A 15,299-nucleotide genomic window follows, 5' to 3' on the forward strand; every position below is an offset into this window, starting at 1 on the left:
TTCGCCAATCCCACCATACCTAACGAGGCCGTATCATATTAACAAACAGGAGTGTTAAAACGATAGGTACTCTGTGATGTTCTACGCCGCAGAATATATCCCAACTGCTTCATAATACTATATGGCTCACACATGTTTCTGAAACCTTCCCGATTCACCACTCATCTACTTCAAATAATGGTTATCTCTCAGTATCAGGTATGTAGGTACTTGATAACTTTTTATACGATCAGAACACTGCCGAGCCTAGTAAAAAGCATATCTTCTACGTGCCTCTTTTTAACATATAGCACTACCCCTTTCGTTGGGAGTTGAGTGGAGCGAAACATGACCACTATTTTAGGACAATGGCATGGCATGTTTCAGTTTATACAGAATGCCCTTACGACGCCTATACAGATTTACAGTTTTTACATATTCAACAACTCCACAGGTAGATTCAATAACAGCGTATAATCGTGCCATCCGATCTTCGCATTAGGCTTCGGCTCGTGGCCGCCGTTCCCGTCCGACTACTTTGCGTCTGCTCAACCGTTCCGGCGCGATCCTTTGTGAAGAAACATTATCTATTGACGTTCAGTGCTGGAATAGAAAATGTACCTAGAGATATTCCCAGGTCCGTAGGACCGAAAGACTTACCGCTCTCGCTTCCATACCAGAAGTATATCAATAGGACCAACAGCCCAAGGGGAAGCAGAGAAGATATTTCTCCGACAACTATGTAGAAAACCAGTTAGAACGTGGTGAGTGCTAGGTAACCTGGTGCTCAGCAGGAAACATACCCATTCTCCAAGAAAACCACGACGCGGGCAGTCGCAGCTCGCCGTCGTCGTTGTGCGGGAATGCCAATGTGTTGACTGCGAAGAGGCTTGTGAGGAAAGATAGCGGAGTCTAATTAGGTCCTTGCCATTAGCGGTTGGTTCCTATGAGAGGTATGCAGGTCGTAACATCACATCACACCCGGACTCACAAAGATCACTGTTATGATGGTAAACGGGAGAATCATCAGGTTTAAGAACCGCGATTGTTCGGCCTCCTTGAGCGATGCCTGGGCCTGCATTGCTTGGATGATGGTGCTCAGCTAGATGTCATGGTTAGTCTAGGCACCAGGTAGGTAGGTAAGTACCTAATACAGAATATCGATTGGAAAGAAGAAAAAAGAAAAGAAAGCAACATAAGGAGATGTCGAGTTTCCCCCCTCCTTCGCACACACACACTTACCCCCTCAAGCGTAGTCGACGCATCGCCTTCCATGCGCCGGACGCGCTGAACAAGCGACTGGAGACCGCAATCGCGAATGAAGCCCTCCCGCATATCCCGGGACGCGACGTTGCCCTGCTTCTGGCTGCCGGGGGCGCCGGTCGGCCAGAAGACCGCCGCGAAGTCGCTGACGACCTTGGCCTGCGTCTCGAAGACCTGCCGCAGCAGGTGCAGCTCGTCCCGGATGTCCCGCACGCGGTAGGTGCAGTCCGCGGCCTCCTGGATGAACCGGTTGACGTTGTCCGGGCTCCAGTTGCCGCTGCTGAAGGTTTTGAAGAACTCGGCTTCTCGGTTCGTCTGGATTTATATATAGGTATGGTTAGGTCTTTGATTAGTTCATTTTGGTATAATGTGTCTTGAAGGATCAGGTAAAAAAAAAAAAAAAAAAAAAAAAAAATAGAAGGTAGGTTAGGTAACTTAGGAGGTAGGCTAGGAGGTAGGTATTCATTTACCTCGGTCGCAATCTCGCCTTCGAAAATATCGAGAATATGGATGCCGAGCCCCGCCCACTTGAACTCGTCGAGAAAGGACACCGTCTCGTGTAGGATGCGCTTGATGAGATCGTTCGGCGTGGTAAGGACGTCCAGGTTCCCCTGACGAATCGTCTCGAGAAGGGTATCGGCCGTCATTCCGTTTGCTCGAGACGGTATCGCGGTAATGATAGTATCTTTTGGATTAAGCATAACAGGTAATTAGCCTATATGAAAGCCCGTATGGGGGACATGCATAACGGGTAGGTAGGTAGGTATGCATGTCTTTCTCTGCTTACTATCGTCTAGTTTCCACAGCCACAATTGCCGGGACATCAACCACTTTGGCGAAGGATCCTCGCGGATACGTTTGGCGTTGGCATTCTTAGCGTCCTTACCGCCAGGTCTCCTTTGTTTTATCGGATCCGCATCTTGTTGCCTCGGGTGTAGTATCCGCGACGGGGTCAGCTTCTGTGGTTGTTGTGGTTGCCTTGGATGCCACAACTTCTGCTTCAGCTTTTGAATAAATCCTAACCACTTCTGTTGAGGCATCAGCTGGATGTTTTGGTTTGAGACTTCCGGTGAAGTAGAGACACTGTCATGCTCTTTAGCTGCCGCTTGGGTAAGCTGATGTGACGATTGATCTTGGTGGTCTTGGGATTGCTCCCTCTCCTTGTTTCTTCTCGCAGACCACCTGTATATCACTTGTTCCTTCACTGAATGCAACTGAGTGACATCACTCTCGGTGTTGTAGTAGATCTGGTCTAGTGTCTGAGAGTGCTGGACGCCGTGCATTCCCGTGAAAGGGGAATAGACCTCGTTTAGTTTCTTCACTCTCTGACATTGTGTTTCGAGGTTTTCGAAGCCTGATTGGACTTGGTCTTCAGTCTCAATATCCAAGAAAGGTACCTGTGATATTTAGCATAAGTTACTGTATATAGTATTGAGGGGCTTTTGTATTAGTCGCATGCGACTTACTACTAAAGATAGCATCTTCCCAGGCATAAAACCATCTGTGTTTTTCCATGATTGAAATGTACTGGGTTCTACCTCCTTTTGATCTTGCACTTTCTCAGTATTCATGGTAGTAGTCAGTGAAATATCCGCCACTGTAGACAGAGCAACGTTAACATTAGTGCCGTTCGAGCCAGGTGCTGATTGAATGTCTTGCTTCACTACCGAATAGTTTATCTCTACATCGGTGTTAGTACCGCTTGTATTTCGAGAGGGGGATTTCACTTCTAATACTTGTCTTTGGGTTTTCTTTCTTATTCTGAAGACTAGTATTGATCCTATCGCTCTTATGGCTGACCTAAATGAGAAGTTAGTATGTGCGCTGTTGTTAAGGTTCGTCATGGATGGTAATGCCGGCGTATCTAGGTACGCGATGCTACGCAGCACGTCGGTTATTTAAATAGACTTACCTTTGCATGAGGAATCCTAACACGCGAGTACAGGCTGTCTGTCTCGTGAATGCGTATATTCTCTTCGAAAAAGCGCCATGCTCGTTCGTCTAGCTGTCCGCTTTCCTTGTTTTTGGCATTGAGTATTATGAAATCCTTCCAGCATTAGCTAACCAAGTATGCGGTTGACATAGGTTTGCAGGAAGATGGTTTTTACCTTGATCCATGTCATCTAATGAATGTATTAGTCCGATATCCTCCGGCCTCTATAAAGATAGGTAATTTTTGCTTACGTTGTTAGATGGGAAGTTAATCCACCTCCAAGAATTCCTCCTCACATCTTCTTCGACTCGTTTCCTGTGGTCTTCGGGTTTCTGGCTTCGTGTTTCTTCACTCTCACTTTCGTCTTTTCCGTTTTCTTGCCGAGTGGCTCGCTGTTGTGTGCTTGAATTATTCTTATTCTCTTCCTTCCAGGATAGCCAAGCCTTCGATTTGAATTTATCCTCACAGCTGGCAAGAAAACCATCTCCGCCATTTACAGGCTCAAGAGTCTCTTCATGCTCTTCAGGTTTCGGATATAGGACATGAGAGACTTTCATGTCGCTCCTGATCCATGCCATAGACGTGTTTCCGTCTGGCTTTGGGTTCAGCCCAGCCCATTGATAACGGAAGTAGACTGGGAATTCCGCACAAATATTCCTCATCTCATCGATGCACTCCGTAGGGCCCCGAGGGATGTTTCCGGCTCTCGCACGAGTCATATTTGGCTTCTTTAGTCTGGAAAATATATCCTGAGCAAAAGCCCTATCATCTTCGGTCATCTCGTCTCTACTTAAGAACAGATCCTGAGGAGTCGTCCAATCTAAGTTGCGACAATCCATATCTGCGCCCCAATCGATCAGGAGTCGAATAAGGGCATGATGCCCTCGTCTACAAGCGCTGTGTAAAGGGGAATCACCTAAAGTCATTGTTCAGTTCCTATACCTACCTGACGCACAAGTATGAAGTGTAGACGATCTCACCAAACTCATCTTTTGTATTCACTTCGGCTCCATTCTCCAGTAGGATCTCAGCAAAGCGCGTTGCCTCTTGGTCAGAACCATGGATGACTAGCAAATGGAGAGGCGTATGGAAACTACGGTTCTGTGCGTCAATGTTCGCTCCATATGTTAGCAGCTGTAGGACTATTCTATGGCTTCTGCTCATCTCCGATGTGTCTTCAGCTTCTTTTCCGTTCTTAGTCCACTTCATAACCGCATGGTGTAGTGCTGTTCTTCCGTGGTAGTCATAGGCATTGACGAGCTGTGATGGTGCTGTGGAGCGATTGCGGAGAATTTCGAAGACGATATCGTAATTTTCTCTGATGATGGATATATGAAGTGGTGTCAGGAGCTCACTGCCGCTCGGCCTATTCAGGAGGATGGAGGGCTGTTGAAGTAAGAATTTGATGTCGTTGATCAAGTTTCGGTAGATGGCAATTGACAATAGAGAATATCCGACCCCTATGTTGATATCGTCCTTCATGTCGGGTTGAATCCTTTTGATGTCTTCCTCTTCAAGATTCTTATAAGTGTTCACTAGCGATGCCCTTTCGTCTTCATCAATGTTCTTGGCCCACTCCCTTAGAGCTGCTTCAACACCACCATCTACATCATGTGTAGCAGCCCACCAAATATTGCGTTCGGCTAATGTTTTTTCAGACGGTGGCTGCCAAGCCCTAGAGCCCCAGCTCAGCGTGTTGATCGAAAATTTCATTTCAGAGAAACAGCAACTATGGAACACCGATTTTTCGGCTCAAAGATGTTGTGCTTGATAAACGATAGGGATAGGTTTTATAAGGACCAGAATACCTCTCATGAGGGGAACAACTTCATAGACGGCTAGACTTGATGAAATGATAGAAACTTTCAGATTTCATTCCCACAGACCGTTTGCTATCACAAGGCTCTCACTCACGTATATATACCTCCTATATAACAACACCCCAAATCTTAGCAACGCCGTTATGAATAAAATATAGCCGCATCTCAGCCGTGGCTTACAACGTAGGTACTCGAACGGTAAGGCATGGACTGACGCCGGTAGAGAGAAGCGGAACAAGAAGCGGGTTACTCAACGATATTTTCATGGGTGAGCACGGATCTCACTTCCTTATAAGGAATAGGAAATTACAAGATAAGCGGGCTGAGGCTCGGCGTGCATTGGGTTTCATTGAGCTTGCTAAAAGGGAAAAAGCAACAGGTGGTTAATAGGGCGATGGCATCAATAAATTCTTTAAGGTAAGTTGGCCGATAATGCGAAGTTCATAAAATATCTGGTACTTTTACCTTAGGCAGATAAGGCTCTGTCTGCCTCCAGTTTAAGCCCAGCCTCACACTTCCCCCTTTTCAGCTGAAAAAGCTTTGGATCGCCAGGGTATGAAAATTAACACCAATAGAATCGTCTGGATGTAGATGCTTATTTGTCGGCCTAACAACTTAGCTGAGTTCTTAGTCTTGGATGCAATCGTCCGTCGGTGACGAACTTGTTCATAAGAGGTACCATATTGAGGTCCTACGACAAGGGTATTTATACTAAAACAACACCGCAGTCCTATTCAAGTCTCTCTTACATTAAATTTAGGTAGGCATAGGTAGGTTAGGTACCTACAGGTATGTTTTTATTTCACTACATTATCTCTCTGTCTAAACATCTCGAGTCGGGTATCCGAATAAAGCACCCCTACACCACGTAGAAGATCTAGATTCTACAGCATCTCTAAGCGTATAGATCTTAGCTCTAAGACTTCTCGTCAACCGATTTGGTCTGGGGAGCTCTCTCCTCGTCGCTTTCGCGTTCCGAATCCTTCTTTAAATCGGCAAAGTCGGTGCCCAGGATAAACTCCTCCTTGTCGATGTGCTTGAAGGTAAACCAGAACAACACGGTGAGCACGGCGCCGGCAATAGTGGGCCCGGCAAACGCCCAGATGAGGTAGGGGTCGCTAATGGCCGGCGCGGTAGCGAGGCCGATGGCGGCGGAGATAGCCGTCATGGCGAGATTGAGTGAAGCGACAAGACCCTTCATGTTCTTGGGAGCTCGCGAGTAGGCGATACCGTAGGCGGTGACGTTTACGAAGATCTCGGAAATGGCGGTGATTATGACGGGGATCGCGTACCAGGCGTAGGAGACGGTGGAAACCGAAACCTCGCCGACAGGGACAATCTCAGCGCACGTTGTAGCGTTCCAGCCACATGGCGAGGTCTTGTACACGTAGTACTGGAGAATAGAATAGGCAATAGAGCCAACCGTGCCAAGAGCGAAACCGAAGGTCATCCGAGAGATAGGTCCCCACTTGATACCGCGTTTGCGGAGGAGCGGATAGATGATATGGTTCATGAAAGGCACCACTGCACTAACTGTTAGCTGTGATATTCTCCAAATACATTTCCCTGAGGACAGGGAGTATATGCTTACTTATGACAATGGAAACGGCGTTCAAGTTGTCCAAAAGATCGTTAGGAAGACCGTTGGTATCCATTGCGGCGGTGAGAGCGTTGGCAGCAGCACCAAGACCACCGTCGTTAATTTGCCAAATAGGGGAAAAGAGGAAGATACCGCAAGCTTGGAAGGTTCGTCGAACATCGTTAACGAACTGATCGTCATATTCGTATACCTTGGTGCTGCCCGCGGCTTTGCGTACGCTCGGCTTGCCCTGTTCCCAAAATCCCTTGCGGCCAATATGCTTCAAGCCGCCGTTAGCAAAGATATCACCGAGGACCTTGAACACATTTCCCAAGTCCGAACCTCCAGGAGGTTGCTTGACGAGACGAGGGTTTAAGTACCACAATAGCGGTGGAAGCATCAGGTACAAAATCGTGGGAATCAAGTATGCCGACCAGTATCCAACGAGCTTAGCCAGGTAAGTCGTCGCGATGCCAAAAGTCGAGCCAAGGTTAATGAGTAGATAGAACCACAGCATCACATTGTTGACAGATTCCTGAGGATCAACGATAACTTTCTCGCCGTTCTTGTCGGTGATGACGTGCTCGATTTTGTGAGGAACCTGGTCAATTATAGTAGGCGAGATATTGGGCTTGAACTGAGCAGCACCAATTGAGAGCATATCTAGCAAGAGTCAGTGTACCATTTTGATAACAGAAATATGCCCTCCATGATCTCTTTTTTTGTATATATTTTTTTCTTTCATGGATCTTGGGAAGTGAGAAACATGGCAGCGATGACGAGAGCCAGAACGTACTATGTAACCGTTAGCTTTCGGGCATATACACAGGAGCATCGATATACATACCATAAAGATAGAGCAAAAGGACCGATGGCGTTGCCAGAGAGAAGCACAGGCGGAAGCGATGAGATAATCATGATGATATGAGCAACGCCACAGACCGCAACACCCCAGCAAATCATCTTGAAGCGGCCGTACTTAGTATCGGCAAGCCAACCGAAGTAAATTGGCAGCGCATAGGCTAAGAATTTGAAGGCTTCAGTCATAGCAGTAGCCACCACAGAACCCTTGCCTAGAGCTCCGGCAGTATATTCAGAGCCAGGAGCCGTAGCGCCAGTGCCGTTGCCGTCGGGAGGGAGAGGAGCGCGAATGAAATTCTTGTAGACTTGGTTGCATCCATAGTAAGAGGCTCGTTCGGCGAACTCAACGGCGCAAAGGTAATAACAAGTTGCCGGCATCGTTCCAGCAACACGTCTTAACGTAGACTTCTCCTCCTCAGTCGGGATGATGAGACCTTCCAAAGCCCCATGGCTTTCATCGGCAACATCTGAGGTGTTGGCGGCGGCCTGGGACTTCTCATCAAGAATATTTTCGTCTACGGATGCCCGCACCGCGCTGACGGGAGCGACGACGGTGGGGATTGTGGTGCCGGTATCTTGAAATAAGAAAGTTAGTACGTTGAATTTCACATCCAAAAAGGCCATCAAAAAGTCCACTTCTACATGATAAGCCTATGATGAGAATAAACAACCTACCCATTATAGAATTTGCGTCTGCAGATGAGCAGACACTTCAAAGCAAGTGAGTAAATCTATTGCCTGAGGCTGGTTCGCACCCGAGATAAGGGAGACGAGAGGGGACTGGCAGACACAGAACAGAAAACGACCGACAAGAGAATACGGATGCGACACTACATAAGGTATATATCTACCTCTAAGATATATAGTAGCACGTACCTATCTAGGGGTACTCATGCAGGTAGCCGACCATGGCGACAAGTCAGCTACCTACGCACCGTACCAAGATTTGCCCAGATCATGATAACAGGTGCCTAAGGTAGGTTGGTTAGCTTATCAGCGACAATACAGTCTTCTCTGTCATCCCAACTTCCTAGACGAGGTTGTCCGCAAAAGACCTCATCAGTTGGAGATACGACTTGACCTGCAATCATACAATATTTGGACCATTCGACACCAACAGCAATCCGCCAAGCGCCTTGGTTAACTGGGTAAATACAAAAACAGGATGGCTCCTCCGTTGGACCCCAGTCGTCCAAGCTTGGGGACTGGCCACTCACGAAGCCGGAAATTCAGGTATATGGCCACCTCCAGATCAAAGATCATTGATATCGAGAATCCTCGCACTCGCGAGATCTATACGTACTAATGCGTGCTGGGCCAGACAAGGGAATCTTGGGGTATCAATCACCCAGTACTATGTAGGATACCAGTAGGATGGCCTTGGCTAGGAGTACAAGTCAACCGGTTTAGGCAGGTAGTTGACGATAACGCCAATCTGCGGCGGAAATCAACGAATCACTTGCGCGTCAATTTATTTAAGCGACGTGGTATTGCAAGTATCGTAGCAACGCGAGAGATAACGATAGCATGGGATAGTTCTAGAAACAGGCCTTCCCCAGCTTTTGTAGCGAAGGGATCCACGGGCTTGGGACCGAGAAGCGCGCATTGATTTCCTCGTTTCCCTCCCTTTTCGTCCTCGTGGCACGAAGTCGAAATAAGCCTACCTCATAGGATAACGGGCTCGTATGTCTTAAATGTTCCGGCCAGCTCATCTCATGATCAAACATTTTCATTTGCCCGGACCGCCAAGAGACCGCGCCTTTCATTCCAACGCCACCTGCGGAAGGAAATGAATAGGTTGTACAGACAGGCTATCTTGTGCGATGCCTAGAACGCTTAAAACTTGCCCCTTCACTTGGCAAGCAAGTCTTGATGATAACCTCTCCATGTCTAGTAACATACGGCTAGTCCTGGTGATAACAATATGGCCCGTCTTTCTTGAGAAGGCCGGAAGGCTAACGGGATGGGTAGGTAGACTTGTCGGTTATAATACGGTGTTATTCACTAGTGTTGCTGGGTAGAAATAGGGTCATTAACATACCTTATATGTCATCGACAAACTCAAAAGATCGAACTGTTCGGGTAAGCTCCTAACGCTAGATAATGCAACCACCAACTTAACTCTTTTACGATCCATCAATGTATTACAGCCGTTGAATGAGACTAGTATTGTATTACAGTCATACAGGATTAGGTACCTCCTATGTTCGTATTGCATGCCGTGAGACGTCAATAAGTTGGGAACTAAAGATGTAGCGAAGGATCTCTGAGATGTGCCTTGTTGGTGTTCGTGATCGGATTTAAAAGTCGGTTTTCGGGTGAGATCCTTAGTTACAGTACATTATCCCCCACGTGTTGTAATTCCAAATAAAGCATCTAATGCAAGCAACACCCTCAAAAAGCAGTCTATGGTGCAAGGTTACAGATAAGCTAGACCTGTTTATGGAGCGACGAATGGGTTCCTGTGCCCCCTTGCTTTGCGCCACTCTATGGTGCTAAGATAGAAGACGTTATGTATTTGCTAGAAGTCGTCATTAAAGCGCTTTGTCCGGATCTTGAGCGGCTACAATCCTTAATATTTTCTATACTATTTCGTAGGTGAGTTCAATATTAAAGGTTATAAAAATAAGTCCCAATCAGCCTAACTTCCATGAGCCAAGCATTTTCAATGCTACCTTCCAAAATGCCCCCAGATTCTTAGTATATATCATCCATTCTCGACAGTCAGGATTCACTCAGCTCCTGAGTTAGGTTCATTTTCTGTATTATATAGACCACCATTGCTGTTTGGTGCAAGGCCCTTAATGCTCTGTGTCCCCTTAGAACATCTGTCGCGAGCTAGAGCAAATGGTAAGGAGATGACTTTGTTGTTTCGCGAGGAACTCAAACTAAGGTAGCTTTAGAAATCGGAGCTATATCAACTTAGGTAGGTACTTCATGAACTTCTATCGATTTATTTGGTGTGAATTAAGGAACTAAGCTTCAATTAAGACTCATTATTAGTGCTGCCATACTTTGATAGCTACCTATAGGGAGGTCCTCAACTTTGTGTATGCGAAACGTAGGCAAGGAGTTCGCTACGGCTGAAGAGTATACGGGTTCTGTAAAAGGTCCCGGGTAGTCAATGTGGGCCATATCATGCGACAGATTTCGGATCGGAGCAGTGTAGGCGTCGGATTCTTTTGGCAGGTGTATCTATTTGGAGCTCTTTAGACAGGCACCTAAGTACTTAAAGGATAGTTGGTGTTATTCACTGGCTGTCAGGAGTCTTACTTAAGACTCCTTGGAACAAAGGAGTTATTCTGTATATAGCTTTGTCTTCAAAGCTACTGTATTTAGAGTCCCTTGCGGAACAACGAAGTTGTTTTCCCTACCTTATGCTCTGCGACGTGACACTGGCGTGATTTTACGCATCGGTGAAGCTCTACCATCGATAGCGCCAGCGCTTTGTCACTAAGAGCCTTTAGGCAAACATGTTTTGTGTATGGTTGATCGCATATTGATCAGTTAAAAAGAAACGACACTAAGTTACGTAAAATGGCTTGAGTTGACTGAATCACGAATTATCACCTCGTAGAGTCTACTCCTCTACTAGGAGATCAGTCCATTTCCTACTATGTCCCGAGAACCCCCAGTCTCTAGGCTTACAATGCCACACTCTCTCATCGTGAAAGATTTGTGGAAAATCCTGCGAACTTCATTACCTAACTCAGAAGAAGTCCTTGTGGCTCAGACGTCGAGGGGCAAAAGTTGTCTATCAGAAAGGTATCTGACCTTACGACTTAGGAAGTATACACCTACTAACTCTTTTCATCCCTGTTAATTTGGACTTGAATCAACATTATAGGGTACCAGGTTAGACCATTTGGCATACTTAGGTACTTACCAGGTATTTAACCTATTACTTCCTAGGGCAGGCTACGTCTACACTTTAAAACGTTTGTTCGCAGATCAAAAACCGTTAAGGTTGGTGGCTCAGTTTCCTATCTTTTTTTCAAGCAGATCGTGCTAGAGTAAGCTAATATAGCAGTCTTAACTCTCCCAAAGGTAAAGTATGATGCCAATTATCAATGTTTTACGGCCGGTGTACATATCCTGATTTCCCTCTCCTTACTTGAATACGTTAGGTACCTTACCTACTATGTAGGTTAATCAGTCCTCACAGTAAAGTATGAAGCTGCCACACTACCAAAAGATAGAACGATGTGAACTTGAGAGTTTAACGTTGCTATACCCACGTACAATTATAGTACTGTGACGGCTGTGTCTATCTCATATTTAGGTAGATGATATAACAACATCCTGAATGCTGCCTGAGTACCGATATTTGAGACTGTTTTATGTGACAGGTGTTGAGTATGAGACGTGGAATATGAAAGGGATGTTTGTATGTATAACTCTGATTCCCAAAGCCACCTTAGTCAGAGTTCCTTGCGGAACAACTTCGTTGTTCCCTCACCTCTTGTTTTATCTCGGTGTTGCTAAAAACGTGGTACACCATCAATCTCATTACGCTGGAGGCAGTCTCCAAACCTGCGCCAACTATGACGTGGACCTCAGTGAGAATACACGGTAGAGCTTTTTCGGCTGGAGGAAGCTTCGAGTTGGCGATTGCATGGGCAACTGTCTGAGGTTTTTCCTCGTTGGTGAAAGATGTGCCCAAACTGCCAAAAAGATTTTCGGTATCGTTGTCAATTTTCTGTTATCTAGTGTTAACTACTCGAACGTCTCTAAAAAGCTGAAAAAAAACTAAAAAAAAAACTAGCTCACCTGGGAAAGTTGGAGGAAGCTCAAGGTATTCTTGTTGGCTATTTTCGACATTAGACCGCGAGGAACCGACTTTAATGCTGTTAACCAGGGAATAAGTTTAAAAAGGCGCCAAGTGCCAAGCGCCACCCAAGTTCTGGAGCATCTCTGTCGTGGCAACGTTGAAGTCGTCTTCTTCTAGACTCGCGCACATTTTACCGAGAATATATTCATACGAGATATCTTGCGAAAGAGCCCCTAAAGCTGTTCCCAAGTTGATGGTGCCCCCAAGGCTCTATAAAATCCTCGCACAAAGCTTTTCAATATTGCGAACCATGATGTCCTATCGACAAGCCACCCTCGCCTTACTGAAAAATGATATAGTGACACACGGCGATCTCTATGGAGATCATGGGATGAGGTACTACTGGTCTCTTAGCACTAGAACTGTGCTGTTAGGTAGGTATGTAGAGAAGGAATAAATAGGGGAGATCAGACTAAGAGACCAGACGGATCGATAGATTAGGTAGGTATATTATAGCCTGGGTAAGACAAACCATATAATGGAGCCATCAGCAACGAATGCACCGTAGGGAACCTACCTAGCTACAGTCGCTGAGTCGTCGTCGCGCGGCTGGGTATTGGAGGAGATGAAAAGGCTATCTCTCTACCTTTTAGGTACCTAGATAGGTAGGTAACAAAAAGAGAAGGATGGTATAATTATATACTTGTGTATCTAATCCAGTTAATTATTTCCAACAGCTGCCGAATCTAAAATAACAGGCTTCATTCTGAATTGATGGCAAGCGAGAAGAGTCCTGGCCTCTCACGGCTAGAATATCGTGATACTCACTTAATCTCTTACTAATGATGTTACCCTGAAGCGAAGCCCTCCAAGGTAGTCTTTCAGGTCCAGTTCGGGGCCAAAAACAAGGTGTGTAAAGGGGAGAGTGAAGGTGGAGACTTGGCTGGCTGGCCAATCAGATGAGCGATCGTTAGTGTATGAGTGATAGGAGGTAACCAATAGGAAAACGCGCATCTTTTAAATTGAGTAACTTGTTCGAAGCAGCCTTGGAACTTGACCGTTAAAGCGTTAATTACCTACCTGTCAAAATTGGTCTTATCAACATCAATGGATTGAGTTTAGCGGGGTCACTAGGTACGGATTAACGGGCTATATGTAGGCGAATTACTTATCTTAAAGGGTAGTACCGGTCTAATCCTTCATAATTTGTTGGTAAGTGGCATGTGTATCTGCCTCCTTCTCGCAGAACTTACAACGACATGTGGGAGGTAGGGAGGTAAGCCTAGTAGAGGAGAGAACCAATAAAGAGCGAGGAAAATAGAACCAAAATTAAATCTGGATAGATGTTGGGTACCTGTTTCAGCCTCAACATGAGCCAACCATATTTTTATTGAAGGCGTTTATAGAGAATTGCAGTATAAGTATTATCAAGTCTAGCTTAACGAGATTACACATGAGCAGTTTTGGTAAGTGACCCTCCAAATCGTGTGCGGCAGTATACAACCTCTGACCTAGGTAGGTTAATCAGACCCAAGGCTAATCCTTATTCCAAACAAATTCTACTATCCCCAGAGATGAACCTAATGGCTGGATGGTTTGGTGAAGAACGAACGCCGGGTCACTCTGTTCAAACAAGGATCGGAACTCGTCCACCGTCCTCTCCTTTCCATTGAAAGCGGAAACCATGTTCATATCAGCCGACCTATGAAGACACTATTGGTTAGCGGGCGCTCATTAAACCCCGGATTATCTTTTACTGACCTTAAGTTCTTCTCTTTCCACGAAGCTATTGTACCGGGCGGTGGCATTAGAGTCTCCTGGACTATGATCCTCGCCCCTCGCTTAAGCGCAGGGACCAGGGCACGCAAGATCAAAATGCAATACTTGTCCCCCCAGTTGTGCAGGATCCAGCGGAAAAAGTAAACGTCGGCCCCCTGAACAGGTTGGGGATCGAAGAAATCGTGAGCCATAAATTTTACTCTCTCTCGCAACTCCTCTGGAACTGTAGCGCCCTCGATCACTTTCTCTATGTCCTGAACGATCGCATTGAGGTTACTGTATTTCCTCACCAGGGCCTTGGATACGTGCCCTCCCGAGCCTCCAATATCGACAATTTGAGCCTGGCCCAAAGATGCCCAGTCATAGTGGTCAGTGATATACGACAGATTGAATTGGGGCCTCTGGCTGAAGACTTGCATCCCTCTTACCCAGCGTGAAGCCCTCTCGGGATTTTTGGCCAAGGTATCGTACATCGCTTCGGAGTTGTTCGATAATGCGTAACCCTGCATACGAAGAAGTCTAAGTGGCTTGAATATGGCTTGAAGATATAAGGGTGGCTTACCGTCTCATTGGGTTCCGAGGATGCTGGCCATTTCTTCAAAGCCTCGACCGTCTAGCCGCGTGAAACAATAAGCCCCATGTAGCGAATCGAGAGACATATGAGAACCCACTAACCTTGGTGGCTGCCGGCCAAATCTCTTCTGCTCCAGCATGTAGCCAATCATTGGCTGCCGGATGTCTTAGTAGTTTGGAAGCGGCAGTATGGGCTACCATTCCTGGTTCAGGCTCGCGGAAGACACGCATAGTCATCGCATGTCGGAGAATCCGAGCCGTCATATCAGTTGTCATTGGCGTTTGGCTGGCAATGTCGGCGAATGACACCTGGCCATTCGGCGGGACTTTTTCCGCAATTTTGAACTCGGCAATAGCTTGCAAGCAAAGCGAATTATTATACTTTCAATTCGTCAAAATACTAGCTTTTCGGGTTTTGGCGTTCAGACAAGTTCACTTACGCCTCCATCCCTACGAATCAGGTTCAAAGGCTCGAGGAACAGATCGTGGAGTTCTGCAGTAGCGTCAAGTACGGCGTCATGGTCGGTGGCTATCTCAGGAGGTAGGTTGAAAGCGGCATCTTCATCAAAGCTAGGCAACGGAATTCCCTCGGCAGACAGTACTTCTTCTATCTTTCTTACTGACACGACGATCGTGTTCGCAAGTTGCACAATTCGCGATAGGGATTCCTTCGAGGCCATGGTCTCAAGTAGGTAGAGGTAAGCAAGGGAACGTGCAAATAACTATGTTTTACCTAGCATA

At 46.3% G+C, this 15,299-nt stretch overlaps 4 protein-coding genes across 4 annotated transcripts; all 4 read right to left on the reverse strand.

Moving 5' to 3' along the window:
* Positions 1 to 396: 396 nt before the first annotated feature.
* On the reverse strand, positions 397 to 5,414 carry F4812DRAFT_261902 (uncharacterized protein). Its single transcript, XM_047930817.1, has 14 exons — positions 5,090 to 5,414; positions 4,156 to 5,013; positions 3,427 to 4,091; positions 3,351 to 3,365; positions 3,155 to 3,289; positions 2,979 to 3,042; positions 2,709 to 2,923; positions 2,030 to 2,639; positions 1,713 to 1,927; positions 1,222 to 1,557; positions 971 to 1,081; positions 783 to 891; positions 640 to 717; positions 397 to 566 (listed from the first exon to the last, which is right to left on the reverse strand). Exons 2-14 carry the CDS (start codon positions 4,886 to 4,888, stop codon positions 478 to 480), a joined length of 3,375 nt encoding a protein of 1,124 aa, XP_047792657.1. The 5' UTR covers positions 4,889 to 5,013; positions 5,090 to 5,414; the 3' UTR covers positions 397 to 477.
* A 497-nt stretch (positions 5,415 to 5,911) lies between these two features.
* F4812DRAFT_456350 (POT family-domain-containing protein) lies at positions 5,912 to 8,059 on the reverse strand (the record flags this gene model as incomplete). Its single annotated transcript, XM_047936972.1, has 4 exons — positions 5,912 to 6,519; positions 6,587 to 7,237; positions 7,341 to 7,369; positions 7,422 to 8,059. The coding sequence occupies 4 exons, from the start codon at positions 8,057 to 8,059 to the stop codon at positions 5,912 to 5,914; spliced, it is 1,926 nt and encodes a 641-aa protein (XP_047792658.1).
* A 3,580-nt stretch (positions 8,060 to 11,639) lies between these two features.
* On the reverse strand, positions 11,640 to 12,578 carry F4812DRAFT_262236 (uncharacterized protein). Its single transcript, XM_047930818.1, has 2 exons — positions 12,206 to 12,578; positions 11,640 to 12,134 (listed from the first exon to the last, which is right to left on the reverse strand). Exons 1-2 carry the CDS (start codon positions 12,254 to 12,256, stop codon positions 11,853 to 11,855), a joined length of 333 nt encoding a protein of 110 aa, XP_047792659.1. The 5' UTR covers positions 12,257 to 12,578; the 3' UTR covers positions 11,640 to 11,852.
* A 1,164-nt stretch (positions 12,579 to 13,742) lies between these two features.
* F4812DRAFT_456352 (S-adenosyl-L-methionine-dependent methyltransferase) lies at positions 13,743 to 15,238 on the reverse strand (the record flags this gene model as incomplete). Its single annotated transcript, XM_047936973.1, has 5 exons — positions 13,743 to 13,908; positions 13,968 to 14,488; positions 14,548 to 14,598; positions 14,661 to 14,939; positions 14,999 to 15,238. 5 exons carry the CDS (start codon positions 15,236 to 15,238, stop codon positions 13,743 to 13,745), a joined length of 1,257 nt encoding a protein of 418 aa, XP_047792660.1.
* Between the last annotated feature and the right edge of the window lie 61 nt (positions 15,239 to 15,299).

Source organism: Daldinia caldariorum, assembly GCF_022478825.1.
Source record: "Daldinia caldariorum strain CBS 122874 unplaced genomic scaffold F4812scaffold_3, whole genome shotgun sequence".
NCBI lineage: Eukaryota > Fungi > Ascomycota > Sordariomycetes > Xylariales > Hypoxylaceae > Daldinia > Daldinia caldariorum.

What these genes read in the sequence shown, in the direction of transcription:
- F4812DRAFT_262236 (XM_047930818.1), bottom strand. Translation starts at nt 12,256, where the DNA reads ATGTCGAAAATAGCCAACAAGAATACCTTGAGCTTCCTCCAACTTTCC. An exon ending in GCTTCCTCCAACTTTCCCAG is followed by an intron (nt 12,135 to 12,205) that starts GTGAGCTAGTTT and finishes ACTAGATAACAG; the next exon opens with AAAATTGACAACGATACCGA.
- F4812DRAFT_261902 (XM_047930817.1), bottom strand. Translation starts at nt 4,888, where the DNA reads ATGAAATTTTCGATCAACACGCTGAGCTGGGGCTCTAGGGCTTGGCAG. An exon ending in TTAGGATTCCTCATGCAAAG is followed by an intron (nt 3,043 to 3,154) that starts GTAAGTCTATTT and finishes CTTCTCATTTAG; the next exon opens with GTCAGCCATAAGAGCGATAG. An exon ending in GTGGTTTTCTTGGAGAATGG is followed by an intron (nt 718 to 782) that starts GTATGTTTCCTG and finishes TTTTCTACATAG; the next exon opens with TTGTCGGAGAAATATCTTCT.